Here is a 21,418-nt window from a genome sequence, read left to right on the forward strand (position 1 = left end):
CAGACTTGGGGGGGCTTAAACAGTAGAAATTTATTTTCTTACAGTTCTCGAGGCTGGAAGTCCAAGCTCAAGGTGTTCGTAGAGTTGGTTCCTTCTAAGGCCTCTCTCCTTGCCTTGCAGATGGCGTCTTCTCGCTGGGTCCCCGTGTGGTTGTCCCTCTGTGTGTGTGTCCTCATCTCCTCCTACAAGGACACTAGGCAGATGGGATGAGAGCCCACCCTAGTGACCTGATTTCAATTTAATTACCTCTTTGCCTGTCTCCAAACACAGTCAGATTCTGAGTTTCTGAGGGTTAGGACTTCAACGTAGGAATTTGAAGAGGTCACAACTCAAACTCAGCCCATAATACCAAGCCCTGGAATATTTCCAGCCACAGACAGGCACAGAGTGCTGGTCCACAGCACCCCATGGATGAACCTTGAAAATGTCATGCTGAGTGAAAGAAGCCAGACACAAAGGCCACACGGTCTATGATTCCATTGATAGAAAATGGCTAGAACGGGCAAACCCAGGCAGGCAGAAAGCAGAATAGTGGCTGCCAGGGGCTGGGGAGGGAAAAGTGGGAAGTGATCACTGATGGGTGATGGGTATGGGGTTTGGGAGTTATGTCTGGGGATGGTTGCACAACTTTGTGAATATACTAAAATTCACTCACCCATACACTTTTTTTTTCTTTTTCTCTGGAGACAGGATCTCACTCTGTTGCCCAGGCTGGGATGCAGTGGCTCAGTCTCGGCTTACTGCACCCTCTGCCTCCCAGATTCAAGCGATTCTCCTGCTTAAGCCTCCACCTCCCTAGTAGCTGGGATTACAGGCACCTGGCTAATTTTTGTATTTTTAGTAGAGATGGGGTTTCACCACGTTGGCCAGGCTGGTCTCGACCTCCTGACCTCAGGTGATCCACCGGCCTCAGCCTCCCAGAGTGCTGGGATTACGGGCGTGAGCCACTGTGCCTGGTCTGAACCATATATTTTTAATAGAGTGAATTTTATACTATGTAAATGACATCTCAGTTAGAAAATATGGGAAAATATTTCCTGACTAAAAAAAGTGTTCTAGATTACCATTCAAAAAGGATCTCAAACCCTCTGAATTTCTGATGGGGCTAACTCTCTATAGTGTGGGCTGTTGGGAGTACAAATAATTCCAAAAGTTTAAAGAAAAATGCAGCATCTTACACAGTGAACAGTGCTACTGTATCACATTCATACAAGTTGATGTGCCTGGTTTACTCTGTTATCCCATTTGACTTGTAAACACTTTCTACACGTGGCAACACTTTCGACATATGAATATGTGATGTACTGTTAATTTCAGAAAGTGTTCATGCTCATTTCTAATGGGCGTGCAGTTGAGGGCAAGGAATGTATTATGGTACAATTTCTTTGGTAAAACTAAAATTGGATTCACAAAACTTCATACTCGAGTACGTTTTTAAGAAGGGGTCTTGGCCGGGCACAGTGGCTCACGCCTGTAATCCCAGCACTTTGGGAGGCTGAGGCAGGCAGATCATGAGGTCAGGAGATCGAGACCATCCTGACTAACACAGTGAAACCCTGTGTCTACTAAAAATACAAAAAAATTAGCCGGGCATGGTGGCAGGCACCTGTAGTCCCAGCTACTTGGGAGACTGAGGCAGGAGAATGGCGTGAACCCGGGAGGTGGAGCTTGCAGTGAGCTGAGATCACACCACTGCACTCCAGCCTGGGTGAGAGAGCGAGACTCCGTCACAAACAAACAAACAAATGAACAAAAAGGGTCTTACTCGAAGTTTCTGCAGGTGTGGGTTCCTGGCATCGTACCTGGCTCTGCACTCCCCTTCCTGAGATGACTAAGGAAAATTATCTTGAGATCTGGCTTGTGTGTGTCTGTGTGTGTGTGTGTGTGTGTGTGTGCAATCCCTGGATATTTTTAGTTTACCAGTTAGATTTGATTTGATACCACTTTTTCTTGCCATTTATATTTTCAGAAAATTTAGAACGGTATTGTGTTTAGAAAAATGTGCAAGATTATTTTTGTAAAATAATTTAGAGGTTTTTTTTTTTTTTCCTGCTATAGGCCATAAAATTTTGAGTAGAAAAATCCAGAAATTTGAAAATCAGTATCGTGGTAGAGAGCTGCCAGGCTTTGTGAATTACAGGACATTTGAGACAATCGTGAAACAGCAAATCAAGGCGCTGGAAGAGCCGGCTGTGGATATGCTACACACCGTGACGGGTGAGTGCTCAGTTTCACTTCTGAGCATTGATTTCTAAAGAAGGGAAAGGTTCGAACCAAAGCCAGCACCAAACTTCAGCACTTTCCTCCTGGGGCGCATCCCACACCAACGAGCAAATCTCTCATTCTCCAGATGCCAAGTTGGTGTTCAACAATTCGATTCAATTCTGACACTAACTACCCTGAGTCAGTGTGGACCCCATAGCTTAAGGGCTCAGTTCCACAACAGTGGCCCCAACTACAAATGCTGGTCACAAGTCCCAGGTCTCCCATTCTTCTGACGGACTGTTTATAAATCAAGGTTCTTGCAACCCATTCCTCAGGTCAACCAAGAACTCTGGAACACACTTCACTGACATTTACTGGTCTATTAGAAAGGATTTGATAAGGGGCACAAATGAAGCTATTGGAGAGGCACATAGCAGGGGCCTGAACACAGAAGCTTCTGTCCCCACGGCATTGGGGGCACCATCCTCATGGCACAGGGATGTGGTCATCAGCCAGGGAGCTCTTAGAACCCCACCGCTGAGAAGGTTTTATGGAGGCTTCATCATGAAGGTGTGATGGAGGATTGACTCAATCTCCAGGCCCTCCTTCCTCTGTGGAGCTGGAAGTTCTAAGTTTCTAGCCAAGGCTTGGTCTTTCTAGTGCCCGGCCCCAATCCTGAAGCTATGTAGGGGCCCACCAGGCATCATCTCTTAAAAACACGAGATACTCCTAAGGCCGGACATTCCAAGAGATGTAGGGGCTCTGTGTTAGGAACTGGGGACAAAGACAAAATATTTATATTTTTCCTATCACACCACACCTCCACCCTGCTCCACTGCTATGCTGACTTCACACTCAAAATAGGCTGTTTATTTGAAATCTCCGAGGAGTAAAGCCAATGGTCCCATAACTGCACGTGTAGACGTGTTTGGAGCCTTTTAGGGTGCTGTAGGAATCGAGGTGTGTCACGGATAGGTAGGAAACTAGATCCTACTGTGGATCCACTCCCTTCTTGAAATGCTTTGCTTTCTTGATTTTCCAGATGTTATTGAATCTCTTTTCTTCATCTTCTCCTTGACTGACAGCATCCTTACTTATACTTCAGCTGCCTCATCTTAGCAGTAATTAATAATCACTCATGGATCCATGAACTAAGGAGCTGGAGATCGCCTCAGAACAGCTCATTCAGAGGTGTATTTCCAGTAAAATTGGCCTTTTAGCCCTAGTAATCATATACCAAAACCTGCAATCATGTTGTTTTGGTCCATTGTAGACTCTTAACTCATTCCAGAGGAAAGTTTGTAATACTTAGAGCCTGATAGTCATAAAAATCAATATAGATATACCTATTTCTTTTTCTGAAATGTATGACATGGAGATCAATAAGAGGTTTTCAATCATAAAGATATTATACATTGTATTACAGTAAAATTCTGTGAGGAAGTAGAATAGAAATGAATTTCAAAAATAAAAGATAAATAATATAAATTTTTAAATCTAAATAAGAGCTTGTTCTTGTATTTTTTTCAAATGGATAATGTAGATACTCAAATTCCATTGATATATTTAAGAGTGATTTGACTTTTTATTAAGAGTTGTATTATAAAATATTAATATTTATAATTTAACAGAAATTACATTCTTTGCAACTATTTAGGATAAAAAGTTTAAATATCAAATAAACGTATGCCAGGGGTCATTTGCTTTTAAGATTCTTCTAGCAAGTTATTAAGCAAAAAGAGCACGCCTTCCTTTTTCATGGTAAAGAGAAGAAGGGAGCGGCGAGAGGGGAAACTTTACTTCATACCATTTGATCCTCATATTTTTTTTGCATCTTAGGAAGAGAACGAATGATCCTACCAATATTGAACTATTTTTCTCTCTTTGATTAGATATGGTCCGGCTTGCTTTCACAGATGTTTCGATAAAAAATTTTGAAGAATTTTTTAACCTCCACAGAACCGCCAAGGTAAAACCAACCATGTGTTATTAAAAAAAAATAATAATAAGCTTGACATTAGAAAACAGATTTCTTGGATAAGGATTATTTCAACTTTATTGTATACATTTAGAGCAGCAAATAACATCACTCACTAGTGCTTCTTCTGATGTTACTGGTGATGTCTGGTTAAAAGCAATAAAGGAGGGAGTGCTTAAACGCATAGAACAAGAGATCCACAGTTAGTGGAGAAGATTATCACATCTAAGGGCAATGGCTCCAAATCCAGAAACTCACTGAGGAAACTACATATAAAAATAGAATCTTTCTGGCCCGAGTGGGCACGATGAGCCTGTAATCCCAGCACTTTGGGAGGCTGAGGCCGGTAGATGACTTAAAGCCAGGAGTTTGAGACCAGCCTGGCCAACATGGCAAAACCCCATCTCTACTAAAAATGCAAAAAAGTAGCTGGACATGGTGGTGCATGCCTGTAGTCCCAGCTACTTGGGAGGCTGACACTTTAGAATTGATTGAGCCCAGGAGGCAGAAGTTGCAGTGAGCCAAGATTGCACCACTGCACTCTAGCCTAGGCGATGGAGCGAGAGCCTGTCTCAAAAAAAAAAAAAAAAAAATCTTTCCATCCAGAGTGAGGAAAGAGCCTACAGGAAATGAGCCTGGGGGACAGACTGGGCCAAGAGACCAGACTTAGCCACTCTTAGAAACAGGCATCCCCAGCACAGATGAGGAGCCTGGCCCCATGATTCACCAGCTGGAGGCCTTGGGATGTGCCACTTCCAGCCTGTGCCCCTGACTCCTCATTCATAAAATAAGACTAATAAGGCCTTCCTCAGAAGGTCGAGATGGACGTGGAGTAAGATGTTTAGGATGCACCTGCCACTGTGCACTGTGCCTCTCATCAAGGCCTGGAGGGTCCAGGGGTGAAGTTTCTCCTCCTCAGGTTTTGGCAACCAGTTTCTCTAAACCCCGGAAACGTAAAACAGAATTTGTCTGACTTAAACATGGCTCCCCTGCTCATCCCTGTGGATTATCCGATGGATATGACAATCCTCGCCATCAGATATAGAAGCCCTTAAAAGAGAAAGGAAAGAAGCTGAGTTACGGGGCCTGAAAGCAAGCCTGTGCAAGTCCCCAGGCCCCGGGATGGGGGTCCGGCCCATCTGTGGCTCAAGCCTCCTGGGAAGCTCTGACCCTCAGCCAGGGCTAGAAACCTGCCTTAGAAACACCAGGGCGCTGCCCAGAGGGCGTTCCGGGAAACGTGCCGTTTCACTCACATTGGGTAACCTGGTATTTACGGACTTCTTACCTATTTTCCTGTGACTCAGGAATTTGTGTCTTGAGGGAAACTGAGTTGTGTATTTTTTTTTTTTTTTTTTTTTTTTTTTTACTGTAGTCCAAAATCGAAGACATTAGAGCGGAACAAGAGAGAGAAGGTGAGAAGCTGATCCGCCTCCACTTCCAGATGGAGCAGATTGTCTACTGCCAGGACCAGGTATACAGGGGTGCGTTGCAGAAGGTCAGAGAGAAGGAGCTGGAAGAAGAAAAGAAGAAGAAATCCTGGGATTTTGGGGCTTTCCAGTCCAGCTCGGCAACAGACTCTTCCATGGAGGAGATCTTTCAGCACCTGATGGCCTATCACCAGGTACGTCTTCGCGTGGTTCAGGATGGCAGCTTCCATTCTTTCCTTTTCTTCTGAACGCCTCTCTCTTTAGTCTTGCTCTCTCTGTAGGTGACGTTGGTCAGCTCTGTCGTTTACCTCCTTGTTAGCCTCCTGTATTAGTCCATTTTCATGCTGCTGATAAAGACATACCTGAGACTGGGCAATTTACAAAAGAAAGAGGTTTAACGGATTTACAGTTCCACGTGGCTGGGGAGGCCTTCTACCATCATGACAGAAGGCAAAGGGCACTTCTTACCTGGCGGCGGCGGCAAGAGAAAGAATGACAGCCAAGTGAAAGGGGTTTCCCCTTATCAAACCGTCAGATCTCATGAGACTTACTCACTACCACGAGAACAGTATTGGAGAAACTGCCCCCATGATTCAATTATCTCCCCCTGAGTCCCTCCCACAACATGTGGGAATTATGGGAGTACAATTCAAGATGAGATTTGGGTGGGGACACAGAGCCAAACCATATCGCCTCCATAGAGGCAGCTCAACCTCAGACAGAGAGATGGTGGCTTTAGAGCCACTGACATCTGGTTTTGATGGCTGTCTAGCTCTGGCCAAGTTACTTAACCTCTCTGAGCCTCAGCTTTCTTTGTAAAATGGTGTCTCCTCATAGATTTCTAGTGCATACTCCAGGAGATGAGTGTGGATGATGATAATGGATTGGTAATGGAAAAGCCAAACTCTGTTAAAATATTTGAAAGAGGTTTATTCTGAGTCAAATATGAGGGACCATGGCTCTGGGAACAGTCTCAGGAGGTCCTGAGGAAGTGTGCCTGAGGCTGTCGGGATGCAGTTTGATTTTATACATTTTAGGGAGGCAGAAATTGTAGGTAAAATCATAAATCCATACATGGGAGGTGTACTTGCCCTCCCTAAAGAGGCAGGACACCTTGAAGGAGGGGAGCTTACCGGTCGTAGGTGAGTTCAGAGATTTTCCGGTTGGCAATTGCTTGAAAGAGTTAAACTTTGTCTACAGACTTGACATCAATAGAAAGAAATGCCTGAGTTAAGGGCAGTGTTAGAGGCCAAAGGTATGTAGATGAAGACTCTGGGTAGCAGCCTTCAGAGAGAATAAATGGTAAATGTTTCTTTTCAGGCCTTAGAGGCAGCAGGCTCTCAGTTAATCTCTCCTAGATTCAGGGAAGGCCTAGAAGGGGAGAGGTCTGACTGCATTAATGGAGATTCTCTACAGGTGTGAATTCCCCCCCACAGAACATGGCAGGGCCATTTCGATCTGTTGGTCCTGTTACAGCCATTTCAAAATATGTCCAAAAAATATATTTTTAGGTAAAATATTTGTATGTTCTTTAGGGTCTGCAATCTGTCTTGTGACGCTATACTAGAGTCGGACTGGAAAGTAAGCCACTTTACACTGAGTTCATGAAAACTCATCCAAGGAGATTTTATGGTTTATGGGGTGTGTGTGACTTAACCCCTGCCTCGCATGACTTTATAATATGGTATCTTACTACCACAGAGTCTTTTTGGCCAGTCTTATGATCTCAATTTCAACCTAAACTCCAAAAGAGCCTGGCTTCTCTTCCTGTTACGGCCAGGAATTCAGATTTTCTGGTTTCTCTGGGGTCCACTTGGCCAAGAGGGGGTCTGTTGAGTTGGCTGGAAGGCATAGGATTTTATTTCTGGTTTACAACAAGTTCCTTAGTGCAGCATTGGAATGCAATGGTAGCAGACTAAATGGAAGCTATCTTGTAGACACATGCTTTGGTTGATACTGCACGATTCAGATAACCTGAAGTACCATCTAATTCACCCTAGGGAAGGAGGCAGTGAACACAGGCACAACTCAGGTAGAGCCCTTTGGATGTGTAAACACCTGAGGAGGTAAAGCAAATTGTAATCTCTCGGTTTATCAGATGTCCCCATTGCCTTACTATTTGGATGCTTTAAAGCAGTGCCTCTCAAACTGCACCCAGCACAGAGGCCTCCTGGAATCTTGTGGAAATGCAGATGCTGATTGCGGGTCAGGATGAGGCTGAGATTCTGCCTTTTTTTTTTTTTTTTGAAACCGAGTCTCACTCCATTACCCAGGCTGGAGTACAGTGGCACAATCTCAGCTCACTGCAACCTCTACATCCTGGGTTCAAGCGATTCACCTGCCTCAGCCTCCCAAGTAGCTGGGATTACAGGCACCTTGCCACCATGACTAGCTATTTTTTCTATTTTTAGTAGAGACAGAGTTTCACCATGTTGGCCAGGCTGGTCTTGAACTACTGACCTCAAGTGATCTGCCTGCCTCGGCCTCCCAAAGTGCTGAGATTACAGGCGTGAGCCACCATGCCCGGCCTCTGCATTTCTAACGGGCTCTCAGGGGTCGCCATACTACTGGATGGAGGCCACACTTTGAGCAGCAAGGCTCTAAACCAAGGGTCAACATCGATACCTCCAGACACTGGGAGCTGCACGCACGTGAGTGAAGCCAGTTAAGGGGAAGACAGGCATGCACATCAGCTTCTCCTACAGCCAAGCTCACACCTGTCTGCTGCTTCCACTGCCTCCTACAATGAACAGTTACCTTGAGAGTAGGTGAGGCATACACATGCACAGAATCCCAACAATAGGATGAGTGACAATGACAAAGGAATCTCTGAGCCAAGCAGCTCCCCGGACAGAAGCAGCCCTTCTCCAGGTTCATTTCTGTCCTCCGAGGCTGATTCATGCACTCAAAAGCTCCCATGCATATACATTTTATAATGGTTTTTACACAAAGGTTAGCAGAGGAGTGGAGGTGCTGCTCTGTACCCTGCCTCTTTTGCTGTACCTGGGAGATTGTTCTGCCTCAGTTCTGATGGGCCTGCCTTGTTCTTTTCAATGGCTGCTGAGTATCCCATTTTATGGATGTGGTATATTGAGCCAGCTCCCTTTAAGCGGACAGTTTGTTCGCAGTCTTTTGCTAATGCAGGCGTGTTGCTGTGAATAGGCTTGTTTGTATATCATGTATCTGGAAGCATCAATTCCCAGAAATGAGATTCCTGGTATATTAGGATTGTGCAGGGAAACAGAACCACAGATATATGTATGTAAAGAAATATATTTCAGTCAGGCATGGTGGCTCATGCCTGTAATCCCAGTACTCTGGAAGGCTGAGGTGGGTGGATCTCTTGAGGCCAGGAGTTTGAGACCAGCCTGGCCAACATGGCGAAACCCGATCTCTACTAAAAATACAAAAAAATTAGCTGGGCATGGTGGCCCATGCCTATAGTCCCAGCTACTTGGGAAGCTGAGACATGAGAATTGCTTGAACCTGGGAGGCAGAGGTTGCAGTGAGCCAAGATCACACCACTGCACTCCAGCCTGGGTGACAGAGCGAGACTCCATCTCAAAAAACAACAACAACAACAACAAAAACAAACAAACAAAGAAAAAACAGAAGGAAAGAAAGAAATATATATATATTTCAAGGAATTAGCTTCTGCCATTTTGGGAGCTGGCAAGTCCAAAATCCCAGGGCAGGCCAGCAGGGAGAGCAGGCCAGAAATTACAGCAGGAGCTAAGGCTGAGTCCACAGGCAGAATTTTTTCGTTTTAGGGAAACCTCATTTTTCTTCTTAAGACCCTCAACCGATTGGATGAGGCCCATCCACATCATTGAGAATGGTCTCCTTCACTTAAAGTCAGTGGGTTACACATGTTACCCACATCTACAGAATACCTCTGCAGCAATACCTAGATTCGTGTTTGATGGAATCACTGGGGACTCGAGCCTAGCCAAGCTGACACATGAAACAGACCACCATCTGAGGAAAGGATGGCTTGTCTTAGACTGGTAAAGATGACCCAGAGAAGGCCTGCTCCATCCACACTGGCCAGTTTAGTCTGTTGTTGGTTTTTTTTTTTTTTTTTTTTTTTTGGTGACAGAGTCTCACTCTGTCACCCAGGCTGGAGTGCAGTGGTGCAATCTCAGCTCACTGCAACCTCTGCCTCCTGAGATCAAGCGATTCTCCTGCCTCAGCCTCCTGAGTAGCTGGGACTACAGGCACGTGCCACCACACTCAGCTAATTTTTGTTTTTTCAGTAGAGACGGGGTTTCACCATATTGGCCAGGCTGGTCTTGAACGCCTGACCTTGTGATCCATCCACCTCGGTCTACCAAAGTGCTGGGTTTACAGGCATGAGCCACCCTGCCCGGCCTTGTTGGGGTTTTTTGACAGCCTAATAGGTGAAAATGACATCTCATTACAATTTTAATTGGCATTCTCTTATGACAACAAGGTGGGGCATCTTTTTGTGTGTTGAGGGTTATTTCTATTTCTTGCTCAGCAAACAGTTCATCCAGGAGGAGCTTCTCGGTGAGATAGTAGACCTCTGCAATTTCTGATGCAGACGATCTGCATTTTGTCATTTGCTTTGTCATTTTTGTCTATGGTTGTTTTAGACTATGCTCAAGTTTTCTAGAGCAGAAAACTCGAGTTGGATTTGGACCTCAGTGGTTTTTGCCATACTTTAAAAGGACTTTGTCTCCCTGAGATGATAAATGAGGTGGACAATATTTTCTTTAAGTAATTTCTTATTTTAACTGTTACATGGTACCTTTGGTCCATTTGGAGTTCTTTGATGTCAAGAATAAGGCAGGATCCAGATGGCAGCAGAGGTCCCAGTCCCATCCTGGAAGGGTCGTCTAGTTCCCGCTGGTACTCCACATGCCCGCTCAGGCACTCACTTCCCCTCTGCGTTGGGTCCTGTCTGCATCCTGTCTTCAGCCCTGTTTTCCTTCTTTTCATCCGTCAGTGTCACCAAGGTCACACTGGTACATCACTCTCTTATGTTTTACCATCTAGTGCAGCCAGCACCCCCACATCACCCTCACTTTTTCTTTCTTTAAATTGTGCAGAAATATTCATCATGTCTATTTTGCCATCTTAACCATTTTGGGGTACATAGCTCAGTGGCATTAAGTACATTCATATTGTGCCAGCATCACCAGCAGCCACCTCCAGGACCCTATCACCTTCCCACGCTGAAACTCTGTCCCCATTAAACACATTCCCCATTCCCCGCCCCTGAGTCCCTGACAGCTACCATCCTACTGTCTGTCTCTGTGAATTCAACTAACCTAAGTACCTCATAGGAGTTGTGACTGGCTTACTTCATGTGGCATGATGTCCTCATCCAGGTGGTAGCAAGTGTCAGAGTTCCACGCCTATTTATTTATTATTATGAGACAGAGTCTTGCTCTGTCACCCAGCCTGGAGCACAATGGTGTGATAGCTCACTGCAGCCTCCCCCTGCCAGGGTTCAAACAATTCTCCTGCCTCAGCCTCCCGAGTAGCTGAGATTACAGGCGTGTGCTACCACACCTGGCCAATTTTTGTATTTTTTATAGAGATGGGGTTTCACCATGTTGGCCAAGCTGTTCTCAAATTCCTGACTTCAAATAATCTGCCCACCTAGGCCTTCCAAAGTGTATTATTATTTTTAGAGACAGGGCCTCGCTGTTATTGTCCAGGCTTGAGTGCAGTGGTGTGATCCTAGGTCACTGCTACCTCAATCTCCCAGGCTGAAGCCATCCTCCAACCTCCGCCGCCCAAGTAGCTGGGACCATAGGCGTGCACCACCACACCCGGGTAATTTTTTAATTTTTTGTAGAGACGGGGTGTCCTTGTGTTGCTCAGGTTGGTCTTTGAACTCAACTTTGATGGCTCAAGCAGTCCTCTCACCTCAGCCTCCCAAAGTGCTGGGATTACAGGTTCATTCCTTTTTAATGAAGGCAGAATACTGTTTCGTTGATAGATCTACCACATTATTTTTACCCATTTATTTTATCTGTGGATACTTGGCTTGTTCACCTTTTGGCTGTTGTAAACAGTGCTGCTAAGAACATGGGTGTCCAGTTATCTGAGTTCCCACTTGTTTTTATGTAGAGATGTTCTGCCTCTTTGTGTTTGTACAGTTTCAATATGAATTTCAGAATTAGTGTATCCAGTTTCTCATGAACGAGGAGAACTGCTGCTGTAGGTACTGGGTTTACATTCACTGAATAGCCCTCTGTGGGGAGAGCTGATGTCGTGCTGACACCATGTCTTTTTCTAAGAACATCTTCAGTCTTTCCGGTTTTTTATTGAATTTTTTTTTTTTTTTTTTTTTTTTTTTGAGACAGAGTCTTGCTCTGTTGCCCAGTCTGGAGTGCAGTGGCTCGATCTCAGCTCACTGCAACCCCCATTTCCCAGGTTCCAGCAATTCTCCAGCCTCAGCCTCCCAAGTAGCTGGGACTACAGTTGCACACCACCATGCCCTGCTAAGTTTTGTTGTGGTGGTGGTGGTGATGGTGGTTTTATTGTAGAGATGGGGTTTCACCATATTGGCCAGGCTGATCTCGAACTCCTGACCTCAAGTGATTCACCTGCCTCAGCCTCCCAAAATGCTGGGATTACAGGTGTGAGCCACCATGCCCGGCCCTAGTCTTTCCGGTTTTTGTTGTTGTTGTTGTTGTTGTTTTTGTTTTTGAGATGGAGTCTCGCTCTGTCGCCCAGGCTGGAGTGCAGTGGCCCGATCTTGGCTCACTGCAAGCTCCGTCTCCCAGGTTCGCGCATTCTCCTGCCTCAGCCTCCTGAGTAGCTGGGACTACAGGTACCCGCCAACACGCCCGGCTAATTTTTTTGTATTTTTAGTAGAGACTGGGTTTCACCGTGTTAGCCAGGATGGTCTCAATCTCCTGACCTCGTGATCCACCTGCCTCAGCCTCCCAAGTCTTTCCGTTTTTAACGCTTCCTTTTGCCGGGGCCTTAGGAGTATTTTAAAGTTTTCTTTGTATAAGGTGCACATCTCTGAGATTTATGCCTACATGTTCTCGTTGTTGTGTACTGTAAAGGGGTTTTTCTCCCTCTATGTCTCCTGTTTGGTGGTGGTAGATGCGATTTTGGTATATGAGCTTTAGATGTATCAGTGCCACACCTCACACCCCTGCTGACTCTTACTGTTTGCAGCAGTTTTGCAGCTGATTCTCATCAGTTCTCCTGGTGAGTACTCACACTGTCTGCCCCCGTCTGGGGCTCTAGCATTGCCCTGAATGCCTGCCTTCGGCCTGGTCCTGTCTCCTTCCCCCCATGTCCAGGTGGTGACTACCCTGCCTCTCGGTCACTCTGGTCACAGAACACGGATCGGGAGTTCTGCCTCAGTCTCACCAATACTGAGTGCTTATTACATGCCTGGCATCTTTCTAAACTTGCATCTTTTAACCCCTTTAAGCTTTTTAAGAACCCCATGAGACCAGTGCCTCACATTAGCCCTGTTTCATAGAGAAGATACCAGAACCTTGCTGAGGGACCAGTACACTGCAACTTCCTGAGAGATCCACCCATCCTGGGAAAGAAAAAGTTTTGCTAATAGGTGGGACCTGGGGAGGGAGAAAGGAAGTGGTAGAAAATGTCTACATGCGCGTAACTCGGACAGCTCCATTTTGTGGCTTTTGAAAGCCCAATGTCTTTTCTTCTGAGTCATTTGAGTGTTGATTAAAAAGAAAAAGAAACCTTCAAATCTCTTTGGCAGGCTTGTAAATAATTTGGAAATGCAGTTTTTTTCTTTTTTTTTTTTTGAGATGGAGTCTTGCTCTGTCGCCCAGGCTGGAGTGCCGTGGTGCAATCTCGGCTCACTGCAGCCTCCACCTCTGAGGATCAAGTGATTCTCCTGCCTCAGCCTCCCAATTAGCTGAACTACAGGCTCATGCCACCACACCTGGCTACTTTTTGTATTTTTAGTAGAGACGCGGTTTCCCCACATTGACCAGGCTGGTCTGGAAATGCAGTTTTTGCACTGTCTGCCTGCCTACCTTTATAGAGCATATTTTGCCCTCTTCCATCAGAGCTACCCATTTAATGGTCAGGAAAAGCAGGTGGGAATATGACTCATAGCTGGGACATTCTCTGCACTGTGCATAGTTCCTCTCTGCCACCACCATGGAGGAGACTGATGGGTTTGAAACCCAGGGGAAGGTCCTTGCCCTGCGAGGGTCTCCCTCATTGAGAATCTGGATCCCCTCATGTGCACATGGTGAGGTCAGAGTCCCCTCCTCACAGTGTCCCCTCCATCCTCCCGTGAACTGTTCTTTCCTTCCAGGAGGCCAGCAAGCGCATCTCCAGCCACATCCCTTTGATCATCCAGTTCTTCATGCTCCAGACGTACGGCCAGCAGCTTCAGAAGGCCATGCTGCAGCTCCTGCAGGACAAGGACACCTACAGCTGGCTCCTGAAGGAGCGGAGCGACACCAGCGACAAGCGGAAGTTCCTGAAGGAGCGGCTTGCACGGCTGACGCAGGCTCGGCGCCGGCTCGCCCAGTTCCCCGGTTAACCAAGCTCTCTGTCCAGCCCCGTAGACGTGCACTCACACCGTCTGCCCCCGTTCCCGGGTAGCCACTGGACAGACTACTTGAGTGCTCAGTAGTCAGACTTGATAGTCAGTCTCTGCTTATCCATTAGCCATGGCGATTTAGCAAGAAGCTGTGAGAGCCATTTGGTTTCCAGCATGAAGACAGAGCCCCACCCTCAGATGCACATGAGCTGGCAGGGATGAAGGATGCTGTCTTCGTACCGGGAAAGGGATTTTCAGCCCTCAGAATCGCTCTGCCTTGCAGCTCTCCCCTTCTCTGTATTCTTAGAAACAGACACATGCTGAGCATCACAGCTTATTTCCTGGTTTTTATAAGGTCCCTTCACAAACCCAGTGTTTTAGGGGCATGAGTGCCATGTGTGTGAGTCCTGTCAGAGCCCTGTCTCCTCTGTTTGTAATAAACTCATTTCTAGCAGGCACTGTTCTGCCATGTTTTGTATTTTGGCGAGAAGCCTGAAACTAGCAGGTAGGGTGCAGTGGAGCAGTCGGCGCTAAAGCTGCCCTCTGTGGCGGGGCCAGGTAGGAACAAGCAAAAGAACAGGGTCTGATGATTTCCTAGAGACTGGAGGGAAATGGGGGAACACACTTTAAAAAATGAAACAGAATATGAAGCCAGCGGTGCTAACTCTTAATAATGTGCATTGATCAAATGTCCAATTTGTTGAGTCACTGGGTACCTGGCATGGAGTTGAAAAGCACAAGGCCCCGTCAAGAAGTGGTTGCCAGGCCAGGTGCGGTGGCTCACGCTGTAATCCCAGCACTGGGAGGCCGAGGTGGGTGGACCACCTGAGGTCAGGAGTTCGGGACCAGCCTGACCAATATGGTGAAACCCCGTCTCTACTAAAAATACAAAAATTAGCTACGTGTGGTGGCATGTGCCTGTAGTCCCAGCTACTCGGGAGGCTGAGACAGAAGAATTGCTTGAACTCGGGAGGTGGAGGTTGCAGTGAGCCCATACTGTGCCACTGCACTCCAGCCTGGGCTACAGAGCAAGACTCCATCTCAGAAAAAAAAAAAGGTTTCCCAGTGAGACTTTACCTGCAGAGGCTGTGGCTGGGGGAGTGGTCTAGGAAGCAGAGAAGGCAGAACACTAACCTTGGAGGAGAACCCTACTGAAGTTCTCTTTGGTCTAGCCTGCTGGGGGGAGGCTCGAGCCACACTCCTACGCCCTGACTCTGAGAACCGTGGCTCCCAATCAGTGCTGCTGCTGGGCCTCCTCACCATGAGGCCAGGGCAGGCTCAAGGGCAGGAAATTGAACAGTGGACTAGATGGATGGGGCAGGAGAGGACCGGACACTCTGTCCCTCAAGGGGAGAGTTGAAGGATCAGGATTCCCCACGCCTAGGGAAGAGAAGGCCAGGAGGCAACTAGAGAGATGAAGTGTGAGCACCAAGATGCGACATCCTCTGGGGAGGTACATTCTAGATGATCAGTGTGGGGAATGGGGGTACTTTCTACAGAGGGGCCCCCGGATGGCATGGCTTCCTCAAGAGCTGTGAGGTCCCAGGCAGTGGGGGCATCAGGCCAAGCTGCACAGCTTCTTGTCAGGTTGGGGGTGGGGGCTGGACCAGCAACACCATCCTCTCCCCTCTGGACCGCACCCCCATCCCAGATCTCTTCTGACTCTTGGGACTGTATAATTCTCAATTCTTCGGGAAGTTTGAGAATTCATTTATAAGAGAGGATGTCTGGAGAGCAGTGGGCATTTCACAAGCCCAGGTCAGCAGCTGCCGCTGGGCAGTACCTTTATGGCTCCCCCAGGTGCTTAAGTGCACCGGCAGGTTGACGCGATCTACTGTTAGCAGAGGCTGATCAGTTTGACTCATGCTTGAGGGAGAGACGACACCAACACACACACAGGTTTGCAAGAGTAAGGCTGGGCGGATCCAAGCATTCTTAATTCAATACTAGGCACGCGTTCTCGCAGTGGGCATGGCCCAGGTCCTCTGGCTGTGTTGGTGCGTCAGACGGGCTGGCCCTTCAATGAGGCGGGTGCCCTCTCGTGGCAGGCCTGGGAAACTTCTCCACTACAAGATATCCCTTCCTTCCACCACCACCCAAGTCAGTCTTCCATCCGCCTTAAGTTTCTGCTGCACAGGAGACAGAGTCAGAGGTGTCAAAGCGTTGCACGGGATTCTATTTTCCTGTTGTTAGAATTTTGCTAGTGATAACCAGAGAGGATGGAGGAAGAAAGTTTACAGTATGTGTCCCAGAGAACAGCAATTTCAATTTCCCCAGGGGGGGGTGAACCTGCTGGGGATGCTCCAAGGTGCCCGCAAGGACATTCCTTTCAGCCAAAATGAACATGTGTGGTGATCCCCCAGGCCTGTCCTAACTAGTCATCGAGAGCGGAGAGGGGAGTGGCGCCAGTGGCCAGAACTTGGAAAGAGCCCTGGAGACCACTTTGTGTGACTCCTTCCTGCACTTAGAGGGGCCCTGGGCTCAGGCAAGCAATGGAACTGCCCCCTCCCTACCCACCCCTCCATTCCCACCCATGACGGGCAGCGCCGGGATCAGAGCCTGTCTCTGGCTTCTGTGGCCTGCCCTGTAAGTGAGGCAGGAAAATCGGGTCTGGAGGCAGGAACGTAAGGCTGAGTCACACTTCAACACTAACAGGAACTATCCCCTTCACAGGGCGTATGCCGAGTAAATGACTTTGTAACTTTACTTTATCCTCTTCATTTACATAGGGCCCCCAAAGTAACCAATGGAAACCTCTAGAGGGTATTTAAACCCCCAAAAAACTGTAATGGGGCCATTGAGCCCCTAGGCTTGGGCCCGCTCCCACCCTGTGGTGTGTACTTTCATTTTCAATACATCTTTGCTTTTGTTGCTTCATTCTTTTCTTGCTTTGTTTGTGCATTCTGCCTAATTCTTTGTTCAAGACACCAAGAACCTGGACACTCACCATCAGCAACGTAAGCACTGGCTCAATGGTCCATTGGCCTGTGTAGAACAGACAGGAATATAATGATGTCTGCTAAGTGACCTTCACTCCAGGCACATCTGGGGCTCAGGGGACCCCATAGGATGGGTTGAATTAGGAGCAGAGCAATGACAGGGCCAGGAGCGTATTGAACAAACCGAAGCAGAAAGCCCCGGTTTTCTGGAACCCAGGGTCTGTCATGCTGCAGGTGCTTAATAAATGCTGTGGGAGGAGTGGAGACTTGGGGGTGCTGGGTGTGAGCCTTGTTTGAATGACATTCAGGACTTGTGTATTAGTTTTCATGCTGCTGATCAAGACATACCCAAGACTGGGTAACTTATAAAGAAAAAGAGTTTTAATGGACTCACAGTTCCACGTGGCTGAGAAGGCCTCACAATCATGGCAGAAGGAAAGAGGCACATCTTACATGGTGGCAGGGAAGAGAGAATGAGAGCCAAGCAAAAGGGGAAACTCCTTATAAAATGATCAGATCTTGTGAGCCTCATTCACTACCATGAGAACAATATGGGGGAAACTGCCCCCATGAGTCAATTATCTCCCACCAGGACCTTCCCACAACATGTGGGAATTATGGGAGCTACAATTCAAGATGAGATTTGGGTGGGGACACAGCCAGACTATATCAACTTGTAACTATCTTCTAAGATGCTCAGGAGCACATGCCTCTCTTACTACCCTTCTCAAGCAAAAAGCAAAGACAAAAGCAACCAGCCAACCAGAAAGGTCCCCCAAACAACAGTTTTTGTTTCAGAGGAAGAGAATCCAATCCGAGTGGCAAATCCTCCTCCAGGTAGCAGTAAAAGCAACAAAAGGGACACAGTCCTTGATTTCAAATGGTCAGATCCCACTTTCATTTTCATCCAAGGTAAAATAAAAGATCTGACTGTCCAAGTAGTTCAGTGAGATTTTTAGGCGACTATAAAATCAGCCTCTTCAATCTCAGCAAAGAGGATGGCTCCAACAAGCCATCTAGCCAAATATATCCCAACAAATATCTAGCTTATTGTATATGCCCAACAAATATCTATCTTATTTATGGGGTAAGCACGTTTAAAAGGAGTAAGCTGCTGCATTAGTGAATTTTTTCAATGGTACTTTAGAAGTAGCACAAATTCCAGCATTTGTCTTAAAACACCAAGTGCACCAGGAATGTGAGCTGTGGCTCATGCTGAGCCATCTTAATACACCATGCTCCCTTCGTGTCCAGAGCAGCAGAGGGCTGTGCCTGGGGTTGAACTCCAGTCAGGGGTGGGTGTGGCTCTTTACGGAGTCAGGCTCTGGGGTGATAGTCTTGGCCTGAAGGGAAAATGGGATTGGAGCTGTTTCAGGTAGCCATGGGAGAACCAGAAGAAAAAGCGGGAACACACGAGGCACCTGAGTTTAAGGCAAGGCCATCCCCAACACTTCAGCCCCAGACAATGCCTACTCAGAAGTCATTCAAGGGGCTGGGTGTGGTGGCACACACCTGTAATCCCAGCACTTTGGGAGGCCAAGATAACTTGAGGCCGGGAGTTAGAGACCAGCCTGGTCAACATGGGGAAAACCCATCTCTACTAAAAATACAAAATTTAGCCAGGCATGGCGGTTCACGCCTGTAATCCCAACTACTTGGGAGGCTAAGGCATGAGAATAGCTTGAACCCAGGAGGTGGAGGTTGCTGTGAACTGAGATTGTGTCACTGCACTCCAGCCTGGGTGACAGAGTGAGACTCTGTCTCAAAAAATAATGATAATTGATAATGGTTTGGCTCTGTGTCCCACCCAGATCTCATCTTGTAGCTCCCATAATTCCCATGTGTTGTGGAAGGCAGCTGGTGACAGATGATTAAATCATGGGGACAGATCTCTCCTGTGTTGTTCTTGTGATAGTGAATGGGTCTCACAAGATCTGATGGTTTTAAAAAAGGGATTTTCTCTGCACAAGCTCTCTCTTTGCCTGGTGCCATCCATGTGAGATGTGGCTTGCTCCTCCTTGCCTTCCACCATGATTGTGAGGCCTCCCCAGCCATGTGAAACTGCAAGTTCAATAAACCTCTTTCTTTTGTAAATTGCCCAGTCTCGGGTATGTCTTTATCAGCAGCACAGAAACGGACTAATACAGTAAATTGGTAACAGTAGAGTGGGGCACTGCTGTAAAGATACCTGAAAATGTGGAAGCAACTTTGGAACTGGGTAACAGGCAGAGGTTGGAACAGTCTGGAGGGCTCAGAAGAAAACAGGAAAATGTGGGCAAGTTTAGAACTCCCTAGAGACTTGTTGAATGTCCTTTTATTTATTATTATTATTTTTTTTTTGATAGAGTCTCGTTCTGTTAGCCTAGGCTGGAGTGCACTGGCATAATCTCAGCTCACTGGAACCTCCACTTCCCTGGTTCAAGCGATTCTCCTGCCTCAGCCTCCTGAGTAGCTTACAGTAGATTATGGGCACCTACCATCATGCCTGGCTACTTTTTGTATTTTTGTAGAGATGGGGTTTATTCACCATGTTGGCCAGGCTGGTCTTGAACTTTTGACCTCAGGTGATCTGCCTGCCTTGGCCTCCCAAAATGCTGGGAGTACAGGAGTGAGCCACCATGCCCAGCCTTTTGAATGGCTTTGATAAAAATGCTGATAATGATATGGACAATGAAATTCGGGCTGAGGTGCTCTGATAGAGATGAGGAACTTGTTGGTAACTGGAGCAAAGATGACTCTTGTTATGTTTTAGCAAAGAGACTGGTGGCATTTTGCCCCTGCCCTAGAGGTTTGTGGAACTTTGAACTTCAGAGAGATGATTTAGGGTATTTGGCGTAAGACATTTCTAAGCAGCAAATCATTCAAGCAGAGACTTGGGTGCTATTAAAGGCATTCAGTTTCAAAAGGGAAACAGCATAAAAGTTTGGAAAATTTGCAGCCTGACAATGCAATAGAAAAGAAAATCCCATTTTCTGAGTAGAAATTCAAGTCAGCTGCAGAAATTTGCATAAGTAATGAGGAGCTGAATGTTAATCCCCAAGACAATGGAGAAAGTGTCTCCAGGGCATGTCAGAGGTTTTCAAGGAAGCCCCTCCCATCACAGGCCCAGAGGCCTAGGAAGAAAAAGTGGTTTCATGGGCCAGGCCCAGGGTCTTTGTGCTGTGTGCAGCCTAGGGACTTGATGCCCTGCATCCTAGCCATTCCAGCCATGACTGAAAGGGGCCAACATAGAGCTTGGGCTGTGGCTTCAGAGGTTGCAAGCCTTAAGCCTTGGCAGCTTCCATGTGATGTTGAGCCTGCCAGTGCACAGAAGTCAAGGATTGAGGTTTGGGAACTTCTGCCTAGATTTCAGAAGATGTATGGAAACGCATGGATGCCCAGGCAGAAGTTTGCTGCAGGGTGGGGCCCTTATGGAGAACCTCTGCTTAGGGCAGTGCAGAAGGGAAGTGTGGGGTTGGAGCCCCTACACAGTCCCTACTGGGGCACTGCCTAGTGGAGCTGTGAGAAGAGGGCCACCATCCTCCAGACCCAAGAATGGTAGATCCACCAACAGCTTGCACCATGTGCCTGGAAAAGCTGCAGACACTCAACACCAGCCCATGATGCAGCCAGGAAGGAGGCTATACCTTGCAAAGTCACAGAGGTGGAGCTGCCCAAGACCATGGGAACCCACCTCTTGCATCAGCGTGACCTGGATATGACAGATGGAGTCAAAGGAGGTCATTTTGGTGCTTTAAGATTTGAGTGCCCTGCTGGATTTTGGACTTTTAAGGGGCCTGCAGCCCCTTTATTTTGGCCAATTTCTCCCATTTGGAATGGCTGTATTCACCCAATGCCTGTACCCCCATTGTATCTAGGAAGTAATTAACTTGCTCTTGATTTCACAGGCTCATAGGTGGAAGAGACTTGCCTTGTGTTGGATGAGACTTTGGACTGTGGACTTTTGACTTAATGCTGGAATGAGTTAAGATTTTGGGGGACTGTTGGGAAGGCCTGATTGGTTTTGAAATGTAAAGATACGAGATTTGGGGGGTGCAGGGGCAGAATGATATGGTTTGGCTCTGTGTCCCCACCCAAATCTCATCTTGTAGCTCCCATAATTCCCATGTGTTGTGGGAGGGACCTGATAGGAGATGATTGAATCATGGAGGCGGGTCTTTCTCGTGCTGTTCTTGTGATAGTGACTGGGTCTCACAAGATCTGATGGTTTAAAAAATGGGAGTTTCCGTGCACAAACTCTCTCTTTGCCTGCTGCCATCCATGTAAGATGTGATTTGCTCCTCCTTGCTTTCTGCCATGATTGTGAGGCCTCCCCAGCCATGTGGAATTGTAAATCCAATAAACT

At 47.1% G+C, this 21,418-nt stretch overlaps 1 protein-coding gene across 11 annotated transcripts in view; it reads left to right on the forward strand.

Moving 5' to 3' along the window:
• The window catches only part of MX1 (MX dynamin like GTPase 1), a 34,785-nt gene extending 20,193 nt beyond the window's left edge, over positions 1-14,592 (forward strand). For all 11 annotated transcript variants that reach the window (XM_063659694.1, XM_054468821.2, XM_063659690.1 and 8 more), the window contains exons 14-17: positions 2,059-2,217; positions 4,098-4,174; positions 5,556-5,804; positions 13,904-14,592. In XM_063659694.1, coding sequence (XP_063515764.1) covers positions 2,059-2,217; positions 4,098-4,174; positions 5,556-5,804; positions 13,904-14,134 — 716 coding nt within the window. In that variant the 3' untranslated portion in view covers positions 14,135-14,592. The remainder of the gene's footprint in view (positions 1-2,058; positions 2,218-4,097; positions 4,175-5,555; positions 5,805-13,903) is intronic.
• Positions 14,593-21,418: the final 6,826 nt, after the last annotated feature.

This window comes from Pongo pygmaeus, chromosome 22 (assembly GCF_028885625.2).
Source record: "Pongo pygmaeus isolate AG05252 chromosome 22, NHGRI_mPonPyg2-v2.0_pri, whole genome shotgun sequence".
NCBI lineage: Eukaryota > Metazoa > Chordata > Mammalia > Primates > Hominidae > Pongo > Pongo pygmaeus.